This window comes from Sciurus vulgaris, assembly GCF_902686455.1.
Source record: "Sciurus vulgaris genome assembly, chromosome: 3".
NCBI lineage: Eukaryota > Metazoa > Chordata > Mammalia > Rodentia > Sciuridae > Sciurus > Sciurus vulgaris.
Window position 1 is genome coordinate 135,553,609 of NC_136463.1, and position 21,148 is coordinate 135,574,756.

The following is a 21,148-nucleotide window of genomic DNA, read 5'->3' on the forward strand; positions in this document are numbered from 1 at the left end:
CTTCAGAAAGATGTAGCATTTACAGCACTAAAACGCAGCCCTTGAGTGTAATCAGTTGAAAGAACCAAGCACAACATTTCCTATTCGGAGGGCTGTGCCATAGCCCTCAGAAGCTGTGAGGGATTGCATAATGTTCCAAAAGTTTTTCCAGTGCAATGTCACTCATGTACTTGACTAGTTAAGATGTTTTTAAAATATATTTTGAGGAATTGATAAGAACTTGAGTACAGAGTTCCAGAAAATAGAAAATAAAAGGACTCCTTCAGCATGAACGAAGTTAAACTTCAGGCATTCTTCATTGTTTTGCTGTACCTTACTGTGCAAATCCACAAGTTAAGGATGAAGGAGAGGAAGGATTGTTCCTGAGAGCCCTTGAGCCACCTGGGACTAGCATTACTCACCTAAAGATGGGTCTGTGGAGATGTTTCTTCCTGATTGTGACGTGGTCATCCATTTAAAGGTGAAGGTTGAACTTCTTCCTGGAAACCACTCCAGAAAATCCAGGGAGGGAATGTGGAAGCTTATCCTGATCTATTGTGCTGCAAGGAGCCCAGAAGGAAAAAGTGGTTTCCTCTTTCTCTTTTTGGGTGCTGGGAGAAAACTTCCCTGCTCTCTGCCAGCTGAGCAGTGTGTCCATAGAGGCCACATAAGACAGGCACGTTGGGGCACTCCCCCACAGAGCAGGGTGTGCAAAAACCACCAAGAGTCACGTTGATACGGGCAAGAGGAGCACACTGGGCCCTCGGAAACAGAACAAAACAAACAGAAAACTGCCTACCCCAAGTGTCACCCAGGTAGGAGCTCCCTAAGTTATTGCAGCCATGAGAGCGCTCCTTCCACATGCTGGTCAAGCTCGGAAAGGATAAGTCCCTCCCTGTCTTTAAAACAGCCTGTTCTGAGGCTCAACTTCTTTTCTTCAAAATAAAAGTTGTACAGCTGGTTCAGCAGTCCCATGTGAGTACCCTCTGAAAGTTTGTCCTGTTAAAATAAGAACTGTATACAAATTAATGAAGAAAGATGGGCTCGGGTTGCAGGGCTGGCTCTGCTTCAAGAGATTATAATTATTTTACAATCTTGCTTTTATTCATGCTGGATGAAGTGTGGAGACGGCTCATCATTTTTGGCACTTGTAACCTAATAACCTACACTTGGCTCAAGTTGAAGATGCCATTTCCCTGATAGAAGCCCATGTGAGGCTTGCCAGGGCTACAGAAGTTAGAAAAACAAAACTTGCTCAATTCTGTTGGTGACATTGTACCTAGATGTCTGTACCCAAATGAGGCTTTCGAACTAAGAGGAAGTACTGCAGAAAAAGAAATGAAAACACACACACACACACACACACACACACACACACACACACATCCCCTAAACAGCCTGAGAGTCCAAGATTTTATTAATGATGGAATTTGAATTTATAAAAATCAAAGGAAAGTCAAGCAGGTATAAAAGATAATGTATAAACAGCTGAAAATAAATTACATTTACAATTGTTTTATTTAGAAGACTTAGATTACACTGTAGGAACTCTTATTCTAGTTACAGATAATGTGAATTCTCATTTTTCAACAAATCTTGTTTTGAAGACTTTCCTGATGGCTAACAAAGTTCCTGCTCAATCAATAATGTCATAAGATTCCAGGCCAGAGATTTGGTATGTAGTAACACAACCGTCTCAAAGCATGATTAAAATACTTTAAAAATATACATGTAATAAAGGGGGAAAGATGAGTAACACACATGCCTTTAGCTGAATGAGCCAGAAAATTAAGAATCAAAAGTCACAAACAAGTATTTGGAGAGTGCATGTAGTCCTTTGCACTCTCCAAATACTTCTGGAGGAGCAAGAATACCTTTTGATTTTCTTCCCAGAGGACAGACAAAGAAGGAGAGAATAACAAATAAATTACTGTCTTTATCAAGAAGTTCTAATCCAGAGGAGGAAATGTAGTCTGAGAGCACTGAACTAATAATAAAATAAATGGGTTCTAGTTCTAGTTCTATCGTGAACATGCTGGGCCACTGTGGGCAAATTTCTTGATCTGTCTGAATTCCAGTTTCCTTGAGTATAAACTGAAGTTATAATATTAATTGAATTTTATGGTTCTTTTCTAGCTCTTATGGTACCATCATTTTATTTCTAAATATGATTAGTTTGCTTCTTGCAAATTACCTAACATGGAAATTATGATATCTGATACTCCAAAAATTACACATATACTCTGTAGTCATAAATTTAAATAATTTTATTACATATATTAATGAATATATTTATTTATATAGTGATATCTAAATCAGTGTTTCCATCATTATCAGTAAGAATCTAATCACAAATTTACACATGTTCTATAATTAATTATGGAGACTACCTACTTCCAAACTCACTGTGGCTTTCTTTGTTATGTAGGAAGGTGTATAAGTAACACATTGTGCAGTTTTCTTGAAAGATTTTTTTGCATTTGTGAAGAGCATTCAATTTCTGTGGTCATGGATTACCTATCTTACTATTATTCCTTACTATTATTCCTCCTGAGGGACAGTACAAGAGAATTATCCCAAAAACTTTAAAAATTATTTTTTCTACTTTTAAATTAAAAATGCAAGATAATTTTTTCATAAATATGTTAGAAGAAACTCAACACAAATACCTATAAACTAGCCAAGGTGCAGTTCAAACATCAAGCAAATGTACAGTCAAACTTGAAGTTCAAAGACTTGATTATCAACTGAAGAATCCAAAAGTTGTTAAATCAATCATAGGAAATCCATAAGATCTTCCTTGTGATAGATTTATATATTTTTTCTCTTAAGTGATTAAGGGAGACAAGTTAAAAGTCACATATACAATAAACCCTATTTAACCCCAATCTTAATACTTAAAAAAAATGAAAAAAACCTACAAATATCCATTTACAACAAAGAAAAATGTGTACCTAAAAATTTTTTTATTAGCTTTTTCTGAAAGAGTACTTAAATTGGATATTAGGAAGAAAATTTCCTTTACTGACTTAGTTTTAACATGGTGCTCAATAAGATGAAAAGACCTTACTATTGTCGCTTCAGGTACAAAAATAATTTCCTACATTAACACAACTGTGCTATGCAAAATGCTAAAATTTATGGCTTAAATAACCAGGCTAATTCTGTTATAAAGTGGACTAAGTGTAATTTATTATGAAAAGTTTTGTTTTTCTGGAAACAGACGTCAGAAATGGTGTTTATATTTTCCTGATATGGTAAAACAAATGCAGCCTGACTGTCTAACACTTTTTTTCTCTCTCACACATACACACACACACACACACATATACCTCAAATGTATACACACACGCTCACATACATCCCAAACCCACTCAGCACCAATAAATACCATCATAATAGGTGATCAGCAAATATTTAAGTTAATTTATTAAAACACTCAGTTGAAACACACCAATATATCTATCTTAAATATCTCATTTTGTGTGATGAAATATCTGGACCAACGCATATAACTTCTCAAACCAAAAGTATACTACAAGAGTCATGGTATTTTTCTCTCAATCGTCATGAAAAATGGGTGAGTTTTTCTTTCTCTCTATTGTTACTGCTTGTTCTCTGGCTCTGTTTCTAATATGCAAGTGACAAAGCATTCAATGGCAGAAAGATCAGTTGATATGCTACCCAAGGGACAGAAAATGAATATATCTACAGGTTGTCTCTTTAACCACAGAAGTTTAGCCAAGTCTCAGTCTAAGATCAAGTGTGTGTTCTTGTTTTCAGCACAGTTTAACACAATGTCACAAGTTATACATTAAAGGTGTTTTAAATTAAGTGAAGGAGGGAAAAGGAAATGTAAGAAAGGATTAGATGTCATTTTAGCTTTTATCAGTATATACATATATATTGTCAATTTTTTTAAACCTGCTTTTTTCCCTTTTCCTCTCCATCTTCCACCAAGGTTAAAGCTATCCTTCAGTATGATTAGAGTATTGTATACACTAAACTTCATTCCCAATCTTTAATTTTGCTGACACATCACACATGAAGGATGAAATAAAGGTACATGTGATACTGCCCCAGAGAAGTACATAGACCTCAATATAACTAAAATATATACAACATGTTCATCAAATGCAAGCAATACCATAATTTTCATTTGTCCTGTTTGTAAATATTGTATCAGTGAAGGGAAACATTACTTGGTCAACCGTACCATAAAGTTGGTGTCAGTGTGCGAATCATTCCTGGTGTGCTAACCACAGCTCTGCCCTCCCCCAATGGGGGAAAGTTACAGCAGCACATGAGTGAGAGTGAGTAAGTTCTCTCACTAAGAGAGAACTTAGATCTGATTTATCCTTTCCAGGTAAGTCATTTCGAGGTTTCAGCATGTTATTCATTTTTATAGTGAATTTCTTGCTACAGGCTTCACAACTGATTAAGAAGTTACTTATACTTGATAAATCTGGGATTTAAGCTCAGATATCTCATTCCTGAGCCAAGGTTTTTTATTCCTATTAAGTCAGTTGTTGTGTAGTCAGGCACTCTGCCTTTGAAGTTGCTTGTGCTCTTTCTGGGCCATGTTTGACATTTTATGGAGAAAGAGGAGAAACAACTCCAGGGAGTATCTATTATCCTAACCCCCTACTCTACTTAACTACCATAGCATTACCCATTATGTTCTCAATACTCATAAGAGCCAGTCCTAGAAACCAGGCCTTCTGACATCAAGGTGAATAGAACAGGCTAATTAATTAATATTTCCAACAAGATCTCAATGGAAGTTCTATCCTTCCTATTATCAAAAGCCCTGGACTCAAATCAAAGAACATATATTTAAACTCTAGCTCTAACAGCAATTTTCTCTGCAATTCCCTGTCTGGTGTCAGTTTCCTCACTAAACAAACTTCAAGGTTGGGCCAGATGACCTTCAAGTTTCTTTCCTGCTCTGAAGTTCTGTGATTTCTTCAGTGACTCTATGACAAAATGTTAAGTTATTTAAATTTAGTGTCCAACCAATAATAAACTCTGTAGCCATTTTTGGCTTTGTTAACTACCACAATGTCATGTATACCAACAGAATGCAGTACATATTCAAATGTGAAAATAAATCACAACATCTTTATTTTTCTAATTTTACTCTTTTTTTTTTTACTGCTTCAACTTTGAACTACCTTCAGTAGAAGCTAAGCTCCAGGGAGGCAGGGTCTATGGTCTGTTTTATTCTGTGTGCGTGGTGTATAAGAGACACTCAGTGGTTATTTCTTAAATGTGTTAATACATGAACAAAGTAGTCATTACTGCCACCTCATCATCTTCTTATGTAAGTATTCTTTTTCAAAAATTCAATCATACCTGCTAAAATGTTCAGTCTTTTGTATTTCCTTCTTCTGTTTGGTTGGTTATTTTGTTTTGTTTCGTTTTTTTCCCAAGGAGATGACCAAATTTATAAGGAGATGGGTTTCTATGACTTTGATGTAGCAGGAAAGAGGTAGCCGTATATCCAAACCTGCAGGTCCTTTCTCTTCTTGTGTACTCTGGTCTTTGCAACGGTGTCCCTTATCTATCCACAGTCAAAATCCATGGCTGCTCTGTTCATTCAGAGAACAATAGTCATTCCCTGCTGGCAGAACCAATCTCAGCCTTCCCTGATGCGGCCAGGTCCTCAAAATCTCACCCAAATTCTCTGTCTGGATTTCAAGTGAGGCTATTAACCTTTGGCATCTGTGTAGGATCCTCTGACCCCTTGCAGTGAGCATGGCAAGATCTTCAAAGATGTACTGCTCCATCTCAGCTGAATTCTGGGATCCCTACAGGACTGACAGTGTTTCCTCAGATCTCTGTTGCACATAGGCACTGAGGAAGGTTTGGACTGGCCACACCATACCACAATATTTACTCTTTCCTAGGTAACTGCATAAGTCACAGCAAAATCCTCTCTCTTTTAGGTTTTCACTGTCAAGTGAACATGTTTCCACAGTGGGATTTCATCTTATATGTAGGAGGTCAAAATACCTTGACCACTTGTACAAAACACCTTTTCCTTGAGTTCTCTTTTCTATGCATTGCCAGGGCAGAAGAAATGAGCTTCCCCATGCTTAATGGCAGAAAATCTCTCAATTCATCTCCTAAGTACAAATTGTCCGTTGTCTATACTAAACGTAGTGTTCAAGTCTGTAGATTTTGGTGAGAACAAAGTCTGGGTTGTGGGACTATTGTATTACAGTGACTCATAAGTGAATACCTAAATGGTGAGGTATTCAAAGCTGAGTTTCTTATCCATCTTTGCTAACATCAGTCCCACTCTCCCACTCCTTACCCCTGCATGAGGCAGGTGGAGGCCTCTGAAAATAAGAAAAAAAGAAGTAACACAATCAAAATGGAAGAGAGAAAAATAAATTTCCCCCATTACATTATGAAGTTTTCTTTTCTTTTTTTTTTTTTACTCATTCATTTTAGTGGGCACACAGTGAGTGTCCTCACCAGTCTGTCATGTCAACCTGCTACCTGATCTAGCCCTCACCTCCCTCTACCCCATCTCAAAACGCTCATCTTTTGGCCCATTCCCTACCAAGTGCACTGGTTTCTTTTCCCTCAAGCACTCCATATACTCCCTGCCTCCTCTGTGCAAACTCTTCCCTCTGTCTGAAATGCTCTAAGTCCTGTTCCTTTGGATTTCAGCTGCAGCGTTTCCACTTCAGTCAGGTATCTCTCCTGACAACATCATCAGAAGTTCTTAGGTTACAGCATGTCTTTGTTTCCCTCATAATCTATGCACATCATAATCTGTGTAATTATTTGTTCACAAATTCATCAGTTCAATGCGTGAATAAATTCATTCTACAAAATGCAGTAACTGAGGAAAAGATTAGAACATCTAACTCTTCATGACCACCATAAAAATAAACCTACTTGAGTTGTACTGAAAATACATTTTTCCTCATATTTATGACTAAGAATCTAAAAATAGATTCTTACTGATCCCTGGCAATGCTTCAAATACTTATATATGTGTTTCATCTTGAAATATTAGTCATTACACTATTCAGATTAGGAGTTTTACATATCTGAGAACAATTACAATGGTGTCTTAGTTCTCTTTGTGCTACTATTGTAGAAGGCCTGAGACTGGGTAATTTATAAAGAAAAGAATTTTATTTTAACAGTTCTGGAGGCTGGGATATCCAAGATCAAGTTGCTAGTGCCTAGTCTGACAAGGGTCTTCTTCCTGGGTGCCCTCATGACAGAAGGCAGAAAGAGCAAGCTAACCCAATACTACACAAAGTCATTTTTAGAGGCCATTAATCCCTCGCACTAAAGACCTCTTACTACTAGTTTGGCAACTCCTGAATTTTGGAAAAGACATATTAATCCCACTAAGGACCTCTTTCTACTAGTTTGGCAACTCCTGAATTTTGGAGAAGACATATTAAAACCACAGTAAATGGAAATACTAAAATTGATGATACAACAGAGAATGACCTTCAAAATGGTTCTCAGTTTCACCAAAAACATTGTCTACCTTGAGTGGATGGGAAGGGGTAACTCAGATTCTATCCAGTGAATAGTTTTAAACTAAATTCTTTCAACTCGTGTGTTAGACTTAAAGTTTATTAACTACTTACTCAATAACGAAATACATCTGAATTATTATTTTCTAAAATAAAGAAGGAAGACCAATTTGTAGCTTCTAGTGACAAGGAAAAGCTGTTCCCCTGATTGGCTAACTTCCCAGCCATTTATATCCAGCAGAACAGAGCCTTCTACTTCACAGAGTAGAAATTCCTTTGTCAGTGGAGTGTGGAAGCAGGTCAGTTAACGTTTGATTGGCTCCAATTAGCACTCCTACAGGTTCTGACAGCCTGTAGATCTGGCAGGCAGACAACTTCCTTTGAGTAGGGTGACATTCCGTGAATACAATAACAACAACAACAACAGAGGAAATCATGGAAAACAGATTCTCATAGCCAAACGCCCACCGCTCAGTGTGGAACCAAGCAATATACAAATCTACTGCAAAAGGAAATGACTTTGGTATGGTGGGAATTAAAGGAATGTTACAAAAAGAAACCTCCTTGATATAAAATTCCCTTTGAATCAGAAAATTCAAAAGGAGAAGGTATAATAGGGGTTTGAAAGAATTAAAGATATTCAGCAAGCAGGCTAAGAGGAAGGGCAGGCAGAGTTTCAAAAGCCCCAAGCATAGTGATCTGGAGGGCATGTTACCCTAAAGAGTTCAAGAAGCACCTGCCTTCACCTATGAGGAGAGGTTGTGATCAGGGAAATAATCCATGTGATATCACAGTTTAAAAGCACATAATTCAGAGATTTCCTTACTCTCCCAACATGCTGAATATACTCTTATCTACAATTCTTCAGTTAGCAGAAAGTTAGCTGCACACTGAGGCTTGTTTGTTTCCTACTCAGCTCCTAAATCAATCATTAAATCATCAACTTAGCTTCAGGACTGAGTCATCATTAACAGTTTTCCTCTGTATTTCAAGTTTGTTTTCAAAATGACCCTAAATTCAATTAGTAGTGTTTTATTTTAATCTGTGTTGAGCTTTCAGTAATGTCTATGAGCAAACGTGCAGAACTACCACCAAGAAATGAATTGAATCAATGTCAGTAAATGGAAAATTCCTAAATGCTAACCTATTGACTTCTCCAAGCTTTAAGAATTAGACAGAAGTAGAGATAATAATGACTCATGCTGACTTTGAATAGAAGCAGTTGCTGAATTTGTCAAACTTTCAATAGTACGTTTATAATAGGATCTGTGGGAATAACCCAGATGTATAGAAGTAGGTCACCATCTCTGTGCCTTTCTAAAACAAAAATGACTTATTAGTAGGGAGTATAAGTATAGGCAATATATTTTTATACCCTTACCTCTATTTGTGCCTCAAAAAACTCATTCCAGTTTCAACTTTGCTCTCTGCTCTATTGACTGTTCTCCCCACTGCAAGTCCATTGTAATGATCTATTCTTGCCAATCTCATCTCTGAAATTATCTTATTTTTTATGCCAATTCATCATTACTATTAGTGGTTCTATGACATGCTATAGTCACCAGAATTTATTTGTAATTAATTTTATTAATTCTAAATCCAAATTCTAAGCAAGAGTAAAATTGATCAATGACATTTTTCCCAAGCCCAACACTAGATGCATTTGCTACTTGTATTATCTGATGCATGGACCAATACTAGAAAAGAATAGTAGAGATCAAGTCTAAGAAATTCTGCATCTTTTTCAACATTGTGAAACTTTATCTTTCTACGAATTCCTAAAAAAATAACAAATTTTCTCTCATCTGATCTTTTCTCCACCTAACACATTGGAAAGTGTGGAAGCAAGAGAGTTTGACATGTGCTTGCCAGTCATCTACTATGTGCCAGGCACTATATATGTGCTATTTCAGTTAATTCCACATAATGCACCTAAAAGGTAGATTCTCAAATGTTCATTTCACACTCAAGGAAACTATAGAGTTGAGAAAATTCCTTAATTTGCAAAGACTGTGCAGTTGGTATTTGAATCCAATTCTTATCAGCTGCCAAAAGCTTTGTTCTTGCTAACATATTGCACTGCCTTTCTTTGATCATATTCTTAGTTTAAATAGCAGTCCTAAAGAAAAAAGCGTCTTGGCTGACCATACCTATAAGAATATAATTCTTGGATAATTTGAATTTGGTTGAACCCTAATAGCAATTCAGCCTTGACTTAAAAGACATGTTATTTTGATTTGGATTATTCTCATAATATGAGTCTCACAAAACATGAATCAGTGAATCAAGGAAAGCAGAAGACTAAGTACTTAAAAACTTTATAGTATAAATTTCACCCTTTGCTTTCTCTGTGATCTTCACCAAACAGAAGTGGATAAACAAAACTTCTGGTGAAAACAGCACTGAGAAACTCCAGAAAAAATAAATAAAGTCAGAATAAGCTTAAAAAATGTGTCTGTGGTTTTACCCCAACATGCGGAATGGTTCTCCAGTATTGGCGTATGTGTGTGTGAGGCCAGTCTCTCTCTTTAAAGTGTGTCCAAAGCAACTCACATCATTAAAAAATTAATCAATTGATTAAAGTTCCCTACCTTTTTTCAAAATCACATCATAAGATATTTCACCTTCACTAAAATGACCCAATGGGCCCCATCCATAGACTTGTAAAGTTCAGAATTACCTGAGATTACCTAGGGCCTATCTTCCACTAAAAGAACTGCTGTCATTTATTGAAAACAAACTATCTACCAAACAGTGCTGACCGCTCTATAAACTTGATTACAATTTTCCTAAAGAAAATCTGGGTTAGAAATTAGTGTCTAGCATCACTATTTTAGCATTAGTTAAAATTGCACAGCTAGGACTGGCAAAGCAAAGATTTAAACCCAGGACTGCTTTCCTCCATAGTCTATGCATTTAATTACTAGTGCCTCCCATGTTTTATCTTGATTCCCTTTCTCTGTTCCTTGTAATCATTTTGTAACTTAATCCTCACTCTCTTCTCTTGCTCCTGTTTCATGAATGACCTTTTTCCAGTGATGAGCTCCAAGTCGACAGATTAGATTCAATTGAATAGAATAGATTGATCATTTCTATCCTTCTTAAGTTTGTGGGGATTCCAAACTCACTCTCACTTCTGCAAATACAGAACACTCTGCTATTTTAAATGTATGCATTATTTCAGTGTAAGAACTCTTGGATATCTACTTTTTGACCTTGAGGTAATGAGTTGATATGAGTAGAACAACAGATTCCCGGAATCTGAAGGGTCCCCCAAGGTTCAATTATTCACCCTCCCAGTAAAGAGTTCCTCTTACTTTTCCTCTTGGGGAGGGCTCACCCTCATTGTCCCTGAGCTAAAAGAAATAGATCTTCTGTTCTCTTAATGTCCAACCTCAAGAACTTCTCACAATATGAGAATTTCATCTCACTGAATGCTACTTGTATTTAAAGAGAAAATTTTTCTTGTATCAACTTCTTCATCCAATATACAACCAAAGAAACAGCTCTCTGTTCCAACAATAGAGAACTGGCAGTGTTGAACTTACTGAGGAATGCATGTTCATCTTCAGTAGGACCATATCTAAGGCACATTGAAATGTAAACTTTGATTTTGGATGAATTTTTGTCCTTATTTACTACTTTGAAAAGTAGCATGAGTGAACTCCCCTGCCAATGTGATAAATGATGTGCCAGGTGTTCAAAAGCATCAAGTTAAAAAAAAAAAAAAAAAAATATATATATATATATGTATGTATATATACATATATATAATCTTCTTTTAAAGGAATTTCAATATAATTCAGTAAGTACATTCATAAAATAAGTAAAAGGCGTACAGAAAGCACAGAAAGAACAGAAGTTTCACAGAGAAAATTATGCCCTTTTAGCAAAGTTTAGTCAGTGTCAGAAATTCACCAGGGGAGGAGTGATTATCAGAAGCACAAAGTGGTGGAAAGATATTTCTGTCAAAAGTAGATAGAAGCTGGTATGGTGGTACACTCCTATAATCCCAGTAACTCAGGAGGCTGAGGCAGGAGGACCATGAGCTCAAAGCCAGCCTCAGCAATGGCGAGGTGCTAAGCAACTCAATGAGACCCTGTCTCTAAATAAAATACAAAATAGGGCTGAGATGTGGCTCAGTGGTTGAGTGCCCTTGAGGTCAATTCCTGACACCACAAAAAAAAAAAAAAAAAAAGTAGTTAAAAAATAACACAGAAGCTTGAATTACCACAGGGAGTGGCAGGTATCTTGCTTGGTGTGACTTGAGGATAAATGTGTGAAGGAGATGAAGCTGGAAAATTACAGACCAGTTCATATATGCCATATGGGGGACCTGAGGCTATATCGATAGACAATGAGGAGATATGGGTGAGCTGCTCTCAGGAGAATGGCACCTACTGATTTACAGTTTTGGAAGATCTCACTTATGAAAATATAGAATATATAATTTAAGGATTACAAGTGTGGGTACAGGCATATCAATAAAAAATGTGTTAGGATAATCTAGGTAAGAGTTATGATTTGAAGTAAGGCAAAGGCATTAATTGGCATATTCAAGAGAAATCAAAAGGGATAAGGCATAGGACTTTGTGAATAATTAGGTGTACTGGGAAAGAAATGAATTCCTAGATAATACTGATGTTTCTGGCTTGTTACCTAGAGAATGATGTAAGAAGACCCAGAATGGTAGTAAGAAGAAAGAAGATGGAAAGTTCACTGGAGAAGCATACCAGGAGTGCAGTACTAAAGGAGGGTCCAAGTGGAGATGCTTGAAGTGGTGCCGGGTGGGGGTGGTTATGACAAAGGAAAGTCAGCTACGGAGATAAAATGTATGTTTTGGGGGAAGTCTGCATACATATGAAACTATAAACATGGATGTTCTTGTTTAGAGAAAACATGCAGAAAATTTTACTATGTTTACCAAACACTGCAGTCAATTGCACCAAAGGAAATAAAAGAAAGATATGGGCTTACTGTACAAATATTTGAGGTGACAGAAAGAAGAAATACGACTGTTTACATGACAACATTTAGCTTCAAGGTAGTTTTGTTTCTACTTTGATGTGTTGATTTAAAGTTTTTGAGCAGTGTTTCCTTTTGTGAGGACCAGTGGAGAAACTCAACAGAGGGATGAATCCAAGAAAAAAGCATGACAAAGTTGTCCTGATTGTGTCTTTGTCAGCTTGGCATTGACTTCGATGACCTTCGTGGTTATTACATGTGTAAAAAGAATGACACTGTGTTGACCCTGGGCATATAACTTTCTTTCAGAAGATGAATTCCCAGGTTTCCCATTTTGACAACTGGAAGATAAGTCCCAAACTGCAGCAACACCTAGAGTCAATATCTGACATCTTTTCTTTCCATCCTGATTTCCATAAAAACTTAATTCTTCTGTATTTCACTGGCTAAAAATGGTAGTATGAAGCAACTGAACTGACAAGGAAATCAACTCTGCCAATATATTAGCAGATGATAAATACCTACTACTACATTCCAGAACATTATCATCAAGGACCATAATGGTAAGTAATTATGGCAGATTGATGGGACACTATTTAGTCATAGGTGCCATTTATCATATAGTTGTCCATTCTTCCTAATTATATGCAGATGTTATATATTTGCATTTAATTATAGCAAATTTCTGTTTGTGACCTTATTCATGAAAAAGAAATAAGTACTGACACATTTTCTGCATCATTTAAAAAACATATATTCCAATTAGAAATACTTCTCTCTTGAAAAATACATTACCACGCCTAAAATTTAAGGCATATTTTAATATTGTTATATAATTTCACTTTTTTAAATCCTTTAAATTGTCTATCATGCCAATAGTTTGTTTTAAAAACCTTTAATATTCTTCCCTTATTTAAAATGTTACTTTCATCATACATTTAATTTTCATGTTTATTTGGCTCTCTCTTTTGATTTTTCTGTGCAATTCCTGCCCAGGTTTAATTACTATAACTTTAGTATAAATCTTCCTTCAGTTTTCTTCCTTTCCTCAGAAAATCTTTCATGGATACAAGAATGCATGTCTATTCTTATACATAAATTATAAATAATTACTTTATATATAGGATTTTTTGAGCAAAGGAGTATTAAAGATAAAGGGGACCAAGATTAGGAAAGGTCTTACATGGGAAAGAGGAAGAATAGAATATATCTTATGGCATTGAATAACTGTTTCGGAGATACCAGTATAAAATGTAGGATAGGTGGATGGATAGATAGAGAAAGACAGACACACACACACATATAGATGGATAGATAGTGAGTGATGCATTATTGTCTGCTGAATAAAATGAGAATCCATGAGTCATGACTGATGTAAATAAATGAGTGACTACAGTGGGTAGAAAACTCTCCCTTATGGGAAAACATCGACTAATAAATACCAAAGGAATAATAGAGTTAGAAGATCAATGAATAATAGAACCAGGGGTGAAAATCTGATAAGGAAGAAACAGGATATTTGTAGTCTCAAAGCATTTTCTTTGAACTTCTAATTAATTCAAAGGTTTTAAAAATTGGAGCATTATATACAGATCCAATGCAATTTCAATTAAAAGCCCAATGATGTACTCATAGCAGTAGAGAAAGCAATCATGAAATTCATTTGGAAGAACAAGAGACCCAGAATAGCTAAAGCAATCCTTAGCAGGATTGCTGGTATTGTGGCATCACAATACCAAACCTTCCACTACAGAGCAATAGTAACAAAAATGGCACCAAAATAGACAGACCAATGGTACAGAACAGAGGACACAGAGACAAACCCCCATAAATAAAGTTAACTCATACTAGTCTAGACAAAAGTTCCAAAAACATACATTGGAGAAAAGATAGCCTATTCAAAAAATGGTGCTGGGGAAAATGGAAAGCCACATGTTACAAAATGAAATTAAACCTTTATTTCTCACCCTGCCTGAAACTCAACTCAAGGTGGATCAAAGACACAATGGAATACTACTCAGCCATAAAGAAGAAAAAATTATGGTATTTGCAGGTAAATGAATGGAGTTGGAGAATATCATGCTAAGTTAAATAAACCAGTCCCAAAAAACCAAAGGCTGAATGTTTTCTCTGATAATTGGATGCTGATACATAATAGGGGGGAAGGAAAGGGGGTAAGGGAAGAATGGAGGATTGTTGTATTGTGTAGAGGGAAATGAGGGGAGGGGAATGGGTGGGGGGAAGGAAAGATGATGGAATGAAACAAACATTATTACCCTAGGTACATGTATGATTACCCAAATGGTGTGACTCTACATCATGTACAATGAGAGAAATGAAAAGTTGTACTACATTTGTATACAATGAATCAAATGCTTTCTGCTGTCATGTATAACTAAATAGAACAAACAATAAAAAAAGAAAGAAATGGAGCATTACTGTCATTTCATTATTATTAGGACAACCAGCATTATATGCCTCCTGACAAAACATCACAAAAATAAACCTACTCAATACAGTAGGAAAAAAATTTCTAATTTTATGTGTCTAGAAATACCAGACATAGCAAAGTGAAGGAGAGTCTACCAATAATTGTCCCATACCCTAAAAATATCAACGTCAAAAAACACAAGGAGAGTTGAAGTATTGTTCCAGAGTTAAACACTAAAAAGATGTGACAACTAAATGCAATGTATTATTTTAGATTTGATCCTAGACTAAGAATGAAATAGCAATAAAGGATGTTATTTAGAAGGATGGATTTAGAAGGATTTTAAATTATATTGAAATCTTAGACTTCAAAAAAAATCAAAGGAAATGTATGATTAAGAATTATCTTGAAATTTTGTATCTTAGAATAAATTTTATTACATCAAAACTTCATGATACTTCCATACTCCAGGTTTAAAACTTTGATAGACTGACCTCTGTATATTATTTATATTCATAGTGATTTGTAAAGAAATCAGTAAAGTTTGTAAAAATGAGTAATATCTGACCCTGTTGAGCCAAACCAAAATATCCCAACTTTTCTAAGGTTTACCTAACCTCTTCAAATAAATCTTCCAAACCTTGACTTACATATCATTGTATCTTTTAATTTTCCTGGGACATGAAAAATTTCTATCTTGGATAATAATTATGTGTATGCACACTATCTTTGATTTTTTTTTTTTTTTTTTTTTTTTTTTTTTTTGTGGTACTGGGGATGGAACCCAGGGCTTTGTGCTTGCAAAGCAAGCACTCTACCAACTGAGCTATCTCCCCAGCCCCTATCTTTGGTTATTGATTAAATAAGACCTCTTAAAGGTAGAATTCCCATCTGCTTAAAATCTTTCACTCATTCCCAGATGCCATCAAGATGGTCAAATTAGCCAGGACCTGGGGTGCACACCTGTAAGGAGGCTGAGGCAGAAAGACTACAAATTCAAAGCCAACTTCAGCAATTCAGTGAGACCCTAAGCACTTGGTGAGATCCTGTCTCAAAACAAAAAATAAAAAAGAGATGGGGATGTGACTCTAACTATATCTCTCAAAATCTCCCCACCCATCCACCCACTCCACAGGTTCCAGCCTTTGGCCATATTGAACTACTTTCAATTTACCTAAATCACTATATTCTTTCTCCACAAATTTGTCAGGTTTCAAGTTCTGTGCTTAGAACATGCTTCCTAAAGTTCTCTTCCCATTCACTTCTGGCTTGTTTACCCTCAGTGTGACTGTCTCATTTCTAGAAGGCTTCCTTGAGAATCAGATCTGAGAAGGATGTCTCTTCTTTGTACCTGTTGAGAACCTTTTATTCACTTCCAAGGCAGTGACAGTACATTTTCAATAGCTCTATTATTTCTTTGGTTCACTATTAACTGTGAATTCCCTGTCTTATTTTGTGCAGGGATGAGGGAATAACTCATTTTTGTGTTCTGTACATTTCTTTAACGCTGCCTTAGATAAACTTAGTACTTAGGCTGGCAATTAATAAATGCATATCAATATCATACTTTAGAAAAATGCTACCTATGAATTTTGAGCCAAGGAAAAACTCTTATCCATCTATATCTCTATATCTAATCCTGTATATACCTGTATTCCCTGCTCTATCCACTAAGAATGGTTAGAAGCAATGACAGTTTCAGAGCAAAGAGCATTTATCTTCTCTGCATGTGTGTCCTTAAAGCACCAAGGCTTTACTGTCTACATCCCATTATCTAACCAGAAGGAAGTTCTATCAATCTATCCGCATGTACATATTTACATATGTAATTATATAGGTATTTTTTTTCCAAGAACATACCTTCGGTACTTAATTTAGTACGTTTATTCTCCTTTTTGACTAGAACAAGGAAAAAGAGTGGAAAAGATAGCTAACCCTTTGGGGTTTAGTATGCTAAAACAGTCCTGAGATACACAAGTTAAACTTGGCATATTTTGGATCTGGGCCAGAAAATTGTTTTTATTGGCTGTGGAAAATGGAATTTTAGACTATGTTAGGCCATACTATAATTATGTTTGGAAATGCATAATGTGATGGTTGAATGTTCAATGTGACTGAGTTTATGTCTGCTGAAGAGTGATTGACTGTTTTTCTCAGTACTTAAGGCTAGTATAGACAAAAAGCAAAGGAGTTTAACTCCATAGTACCATTTGACAAAGATATAGAAAGAGAAATATTTCCAAAAGACAATGAGAAAATATAAAGAAACTTCCTTCAAAATGTAAGTATTAAGGTCTCACAGGGTTGACTAAATAGCCTAAAGTCAGTGAATGGATTTAAAAACAACCTAAAACAAATCACTTGAAGTAGTTTATGCCTTGAGCTATCTCCTCAAAATAAACATTCCATTTTCCCATCAGACATAAAATCAAATGACATTGTTTTGCCTCTAAACAGGATTATTTTTCCTAGGCTCCAATGAATGCTGGTGATTCCCTTTAGGAGAGTTGAAACTGATAAATATTATTTTAGAGAGCTGATCTGGGAGTTTAAAGGAAAATATTTTATGCCAATAAAAATCATATTAGCTTCAGAGTGAAAGCTATACTAAAGAGGAATATCTATAGTACAAGAATATAATTCAAGCATTTAGGCAATGTTAAGAGTCAAAATATTGTATTGCTTTTAGTACTATTACTTGAATCAATTCCTGCCTTGGGCAATAACAATTTAAACATTTCCTGTTTCATTCCTGCCCAATATTGTTTTTTCCATTATTGAAGCTTAAAAATACTTGGGCTGTTTTACAGATTAGTGTGTTGGCATAAAACTGCACATGCCTCCTCAAAGCATTTTCTTTAACCCTCTATCAAGATTTGACATTTAAAATTTTTTTCAATATGGTCAAGGGCCTTTAGCATCAAAAGAGAATTTTACCAGAACCTCATTAGTCAATTAGTTATGATAGAAATGAGGTAACATGCGGAGCCATAAATATTCAGTATTTACCACTATTTTAAATGCTTATATGTCAGATAAAAAGTACAAGACAATATTTTAATTCATTTAAATTTAAATTGTGGTGATGGCATTGTGTTTATATCATCACAGTTTTATTATTTTTGATATAATCAGAATAAATTAAATAAGTAAAATGTTTAGAAATGATTTCCCAGGGGTATTTTATAGTGTTTTGTTTTCTCTTTTGTGGAGCTGGGGATCAAACTCAGGAATTCAGGTTTGCTAAATCTCAGCAGTCTACCACGAGCTCTACTCCCAGTCCTATATGGTATCTTAACGTGCTTAGTAGGTGACAGACAAGTGCAGTTACCATGTGTCCAAGTGCTCAGTGTTGGACCACCCATGTCTGTTAGAGCAGCACACCAGTGAAATCAAGACTCATAAGTTTCTGTTAACATAGAAGAACATAAATTTCTGTTACCCATTGATGCAAAGGCTGTTTACCACAACTAAAATCAGGTCAAGGGGAAGAGAGAAATGTACTGCTATTCAATCTTTTTAAAATTAGGGCCAGGAGCTGGGGTTGTGACTCAGTCGTAGAGTACTTGCCTGGCATGTGTGAGGAACTGGGTTTGATTCTCAGCACCACATAAAAATAAATAAAATAAAGGTTGATCGCAACTAAAACAAACAAACAAACAAGCAAACAAACAAATAAGTCCAGTCTCTTTTATTGGTAAGGAGTGGTTACTACAAGACACTTGGAGGCTAAGAACTTTTCATATGAAATGTTAGATTTAAGAAATGATTACAAATATTCATTTACTTCAAAGCAAAAAATAATTATTCAAATTGACAATTTGTTTTGTTAATGGGAATGTGAGGTGGAAAAACTTTAAAAAGTAGCTAATTTGTTGTTTGGTTTATTAGCTGACCTATATCATACGAGTAGAATGATTAGTTCAAATTATTAACTATTAATTTTATTTGCTTCTAAATGAGCAGCTTTCTCTAGTACAGAATACAAAGCATGATCTCTGGAGTGCCCTGTTTTGGTCTAGATTCTCAATTCCTCCTCTAACAAGGTGTATGATCTCTGGAAAGTTACTTAAAATAACTAAACTTTAGTTTTCCTGTGTTCAAAGAAGGGGAAGTAATCATGACCTCATGGGATATGCTTTTGAAATGAGATACTACATGTAGACTACATATACAAACACTTCATACATAGTCCTTCTGGAGAGAATGCTTTTTCTTTTTCTTTTCCCATCATAATCTACACATAAAACTTCAGACTTACACTTAAATTTAGTTAGTTTCAGAAGGATGACCATTAGGAAAATGTTCACTTGGAGGATTTTTTTCATTTACAAACACACACACTTGATATTTTATTATGAGACATTTCCCCTCATAAACTTAAGTGGACTGCATTATCCTTAGATAATATTGTACTTCATTTTGATGTCCTAATTTCTCATGTCATCTATGAGCAATAATTTTCAAAAGGGTGAAGAGAATGGCCTGGCCATATAAGTTCATGTTAGAACCAGCTGAGAAAGTTTTCAAATTGCAAACATACATCTGACCCCTACTTATTCCCATTCCCACCAAATTCTGATACCTCTCACCTATCAACCCCCACTGCCATTCAGTTCATAAAGAGCCCTTTATATAATGACATCCTATACCACAGGTAAAGGAATAGAAGAAACATGCTGGAAAACACCCCCAAATATATGTCTCTACACTTCCCAGTAAGGATGATGTGGTACAGACCTGGAGACCAAGGGATCGTTTCTATGAGGTACTCATGTCTACCCTATAAGGTTTGGCTCACAGGTAATCTTTTCAACCATTTTTTCTCTGATGTGCCCTACTTGCTCCCTCTGAACAAACATAAACCTTATTTACACTTTCTTTTGGCACTCACTTTCTTACTTTCTATTATATTTTATAGTTTTTTATGTCCCTGGTGTGTTCCTTACTAGACTTTTGTACACTACAGATGGTAAGTGGTTGATGAACAATTATGAAATGTCAGCCTTTGAACTGTATCAGAACTGCTCAACCATGTGTTTCAGAGTTCCATTCATAATCTGTCATGTGGATGTTTTCTGATATGCATAAATATTGGACAAGTTTTTGACATCATATGGCTAGAACACAAGTGTAACTACATGCTCTTGCACCATGCCCTTGAGGATCACCACTCTTTCCTAGTCCCTAGTCATGCAATACAACCATAAGCCACATTTATAAACAATTGAGTGCATGTTATGAGCTCAGTGAAACTTCTAATTACATCCATCTTTGATTTTCCTAATATTTCAAGATACTAACATTCATTCTTGGCACACTAAGTGTGTTCAGCAACTTTATGTCCTCTCTTCATTTCCTTCTTATTTTAAGCCATTTAAACCATGTCATAGCATAGTTCAAATAAATAAATTTGCATCCTTTGCTTAGTATTATTATTCAGATTATTTTTGTTTCTCATGTTAAAAACAAATTTTTAAAGAAAGGCAATTTAGAGCTACCTTTAAATTATTCTTTTCAACATCTGAGTTCCCTTGCTGAAGGCTGATTTATGGGTACCCTGACACTCCCCAACTGAAAAGCATAGGTGACATTTTGGGACCCAGCAGAAATTATAGACCATTCTGCTTTGAAAATTCTAAAGAATCTCAGATATTTAGAACTGAAAGAAAAAAACTTCAAAGGAATTCCAAGCAACTCTCTGTTCTTTCCACATCACATCCAAGAAAACTATCACCCACTGCTAATGACTGTGCATGCCAGCCAATTTTCATCTGCCAGCAAATGTATTCGCTTACAGTTCTTTTCAGAAGAGTTCTAAGTTGAATTACTTTGGTGTGATTTAACTACTGAAATGATTTTTTTTTATCTAGAGTTTATTTGCCCAAGGATGGTCATCATCTACTCTGATTCCTTTATTAAATGGCAGGTACAAACATTAATTATGATATTGGTATAGAAAGGTACCTTAGAGATTGCTTGGTATTTGCCTCTAGGGAAACAGAGTTTACAAGACATAATAAAGCAATGTCTTTTCCTTCTATTCCATAAGTCCAAAGTTATTTCTTCTCTATGTTTTCAAATATAAGTTTGAAAGCTTAAAATAATAATTATTGGATGTTTACAGGATTATACCGTCTACAGGAGTACACTGCACTCACACCAGAAAATGCTTCTGACTCTTCTTAGGATCATTTATTTGTTTAACTTTGTAATAAGCTTATGAATGAAACACAATATAACATACCCTAATGTGCAAGTG

General features: G+C 35.5%; 1 protein-coding gene across 3 annotated transcripts in view; it reads right to left on the reverse strand.

The window, feature by feature from the left end:
* PDE1A (phosphodiesterase 1A) overlaps positions 1 to 21,148 on the reverse strand; it is a 363,460-nt gene that overhangs the window by 266,215 nt on the left and 76,097 nt on the right. Inside the window, exon 1 of one of the 3 annotated variants that reach the window (XM_079134555.1) lies at positions 402 to 850. The exons of the other annotated variants lie outside the window; for them this stretch is intronic. Within the exon in view, the coding sequence (XP_078990681.1) occupies positions 402 to 454 (53 nt within the window). The 5' untranslated portion in view covers positions 455 to 850. Of the gene's footprint in view, positions 1 to 401; positions 851 to 21,148 lie in introns of those variants that run through there. 3 annotated transcript variants of the gene reach the window in all.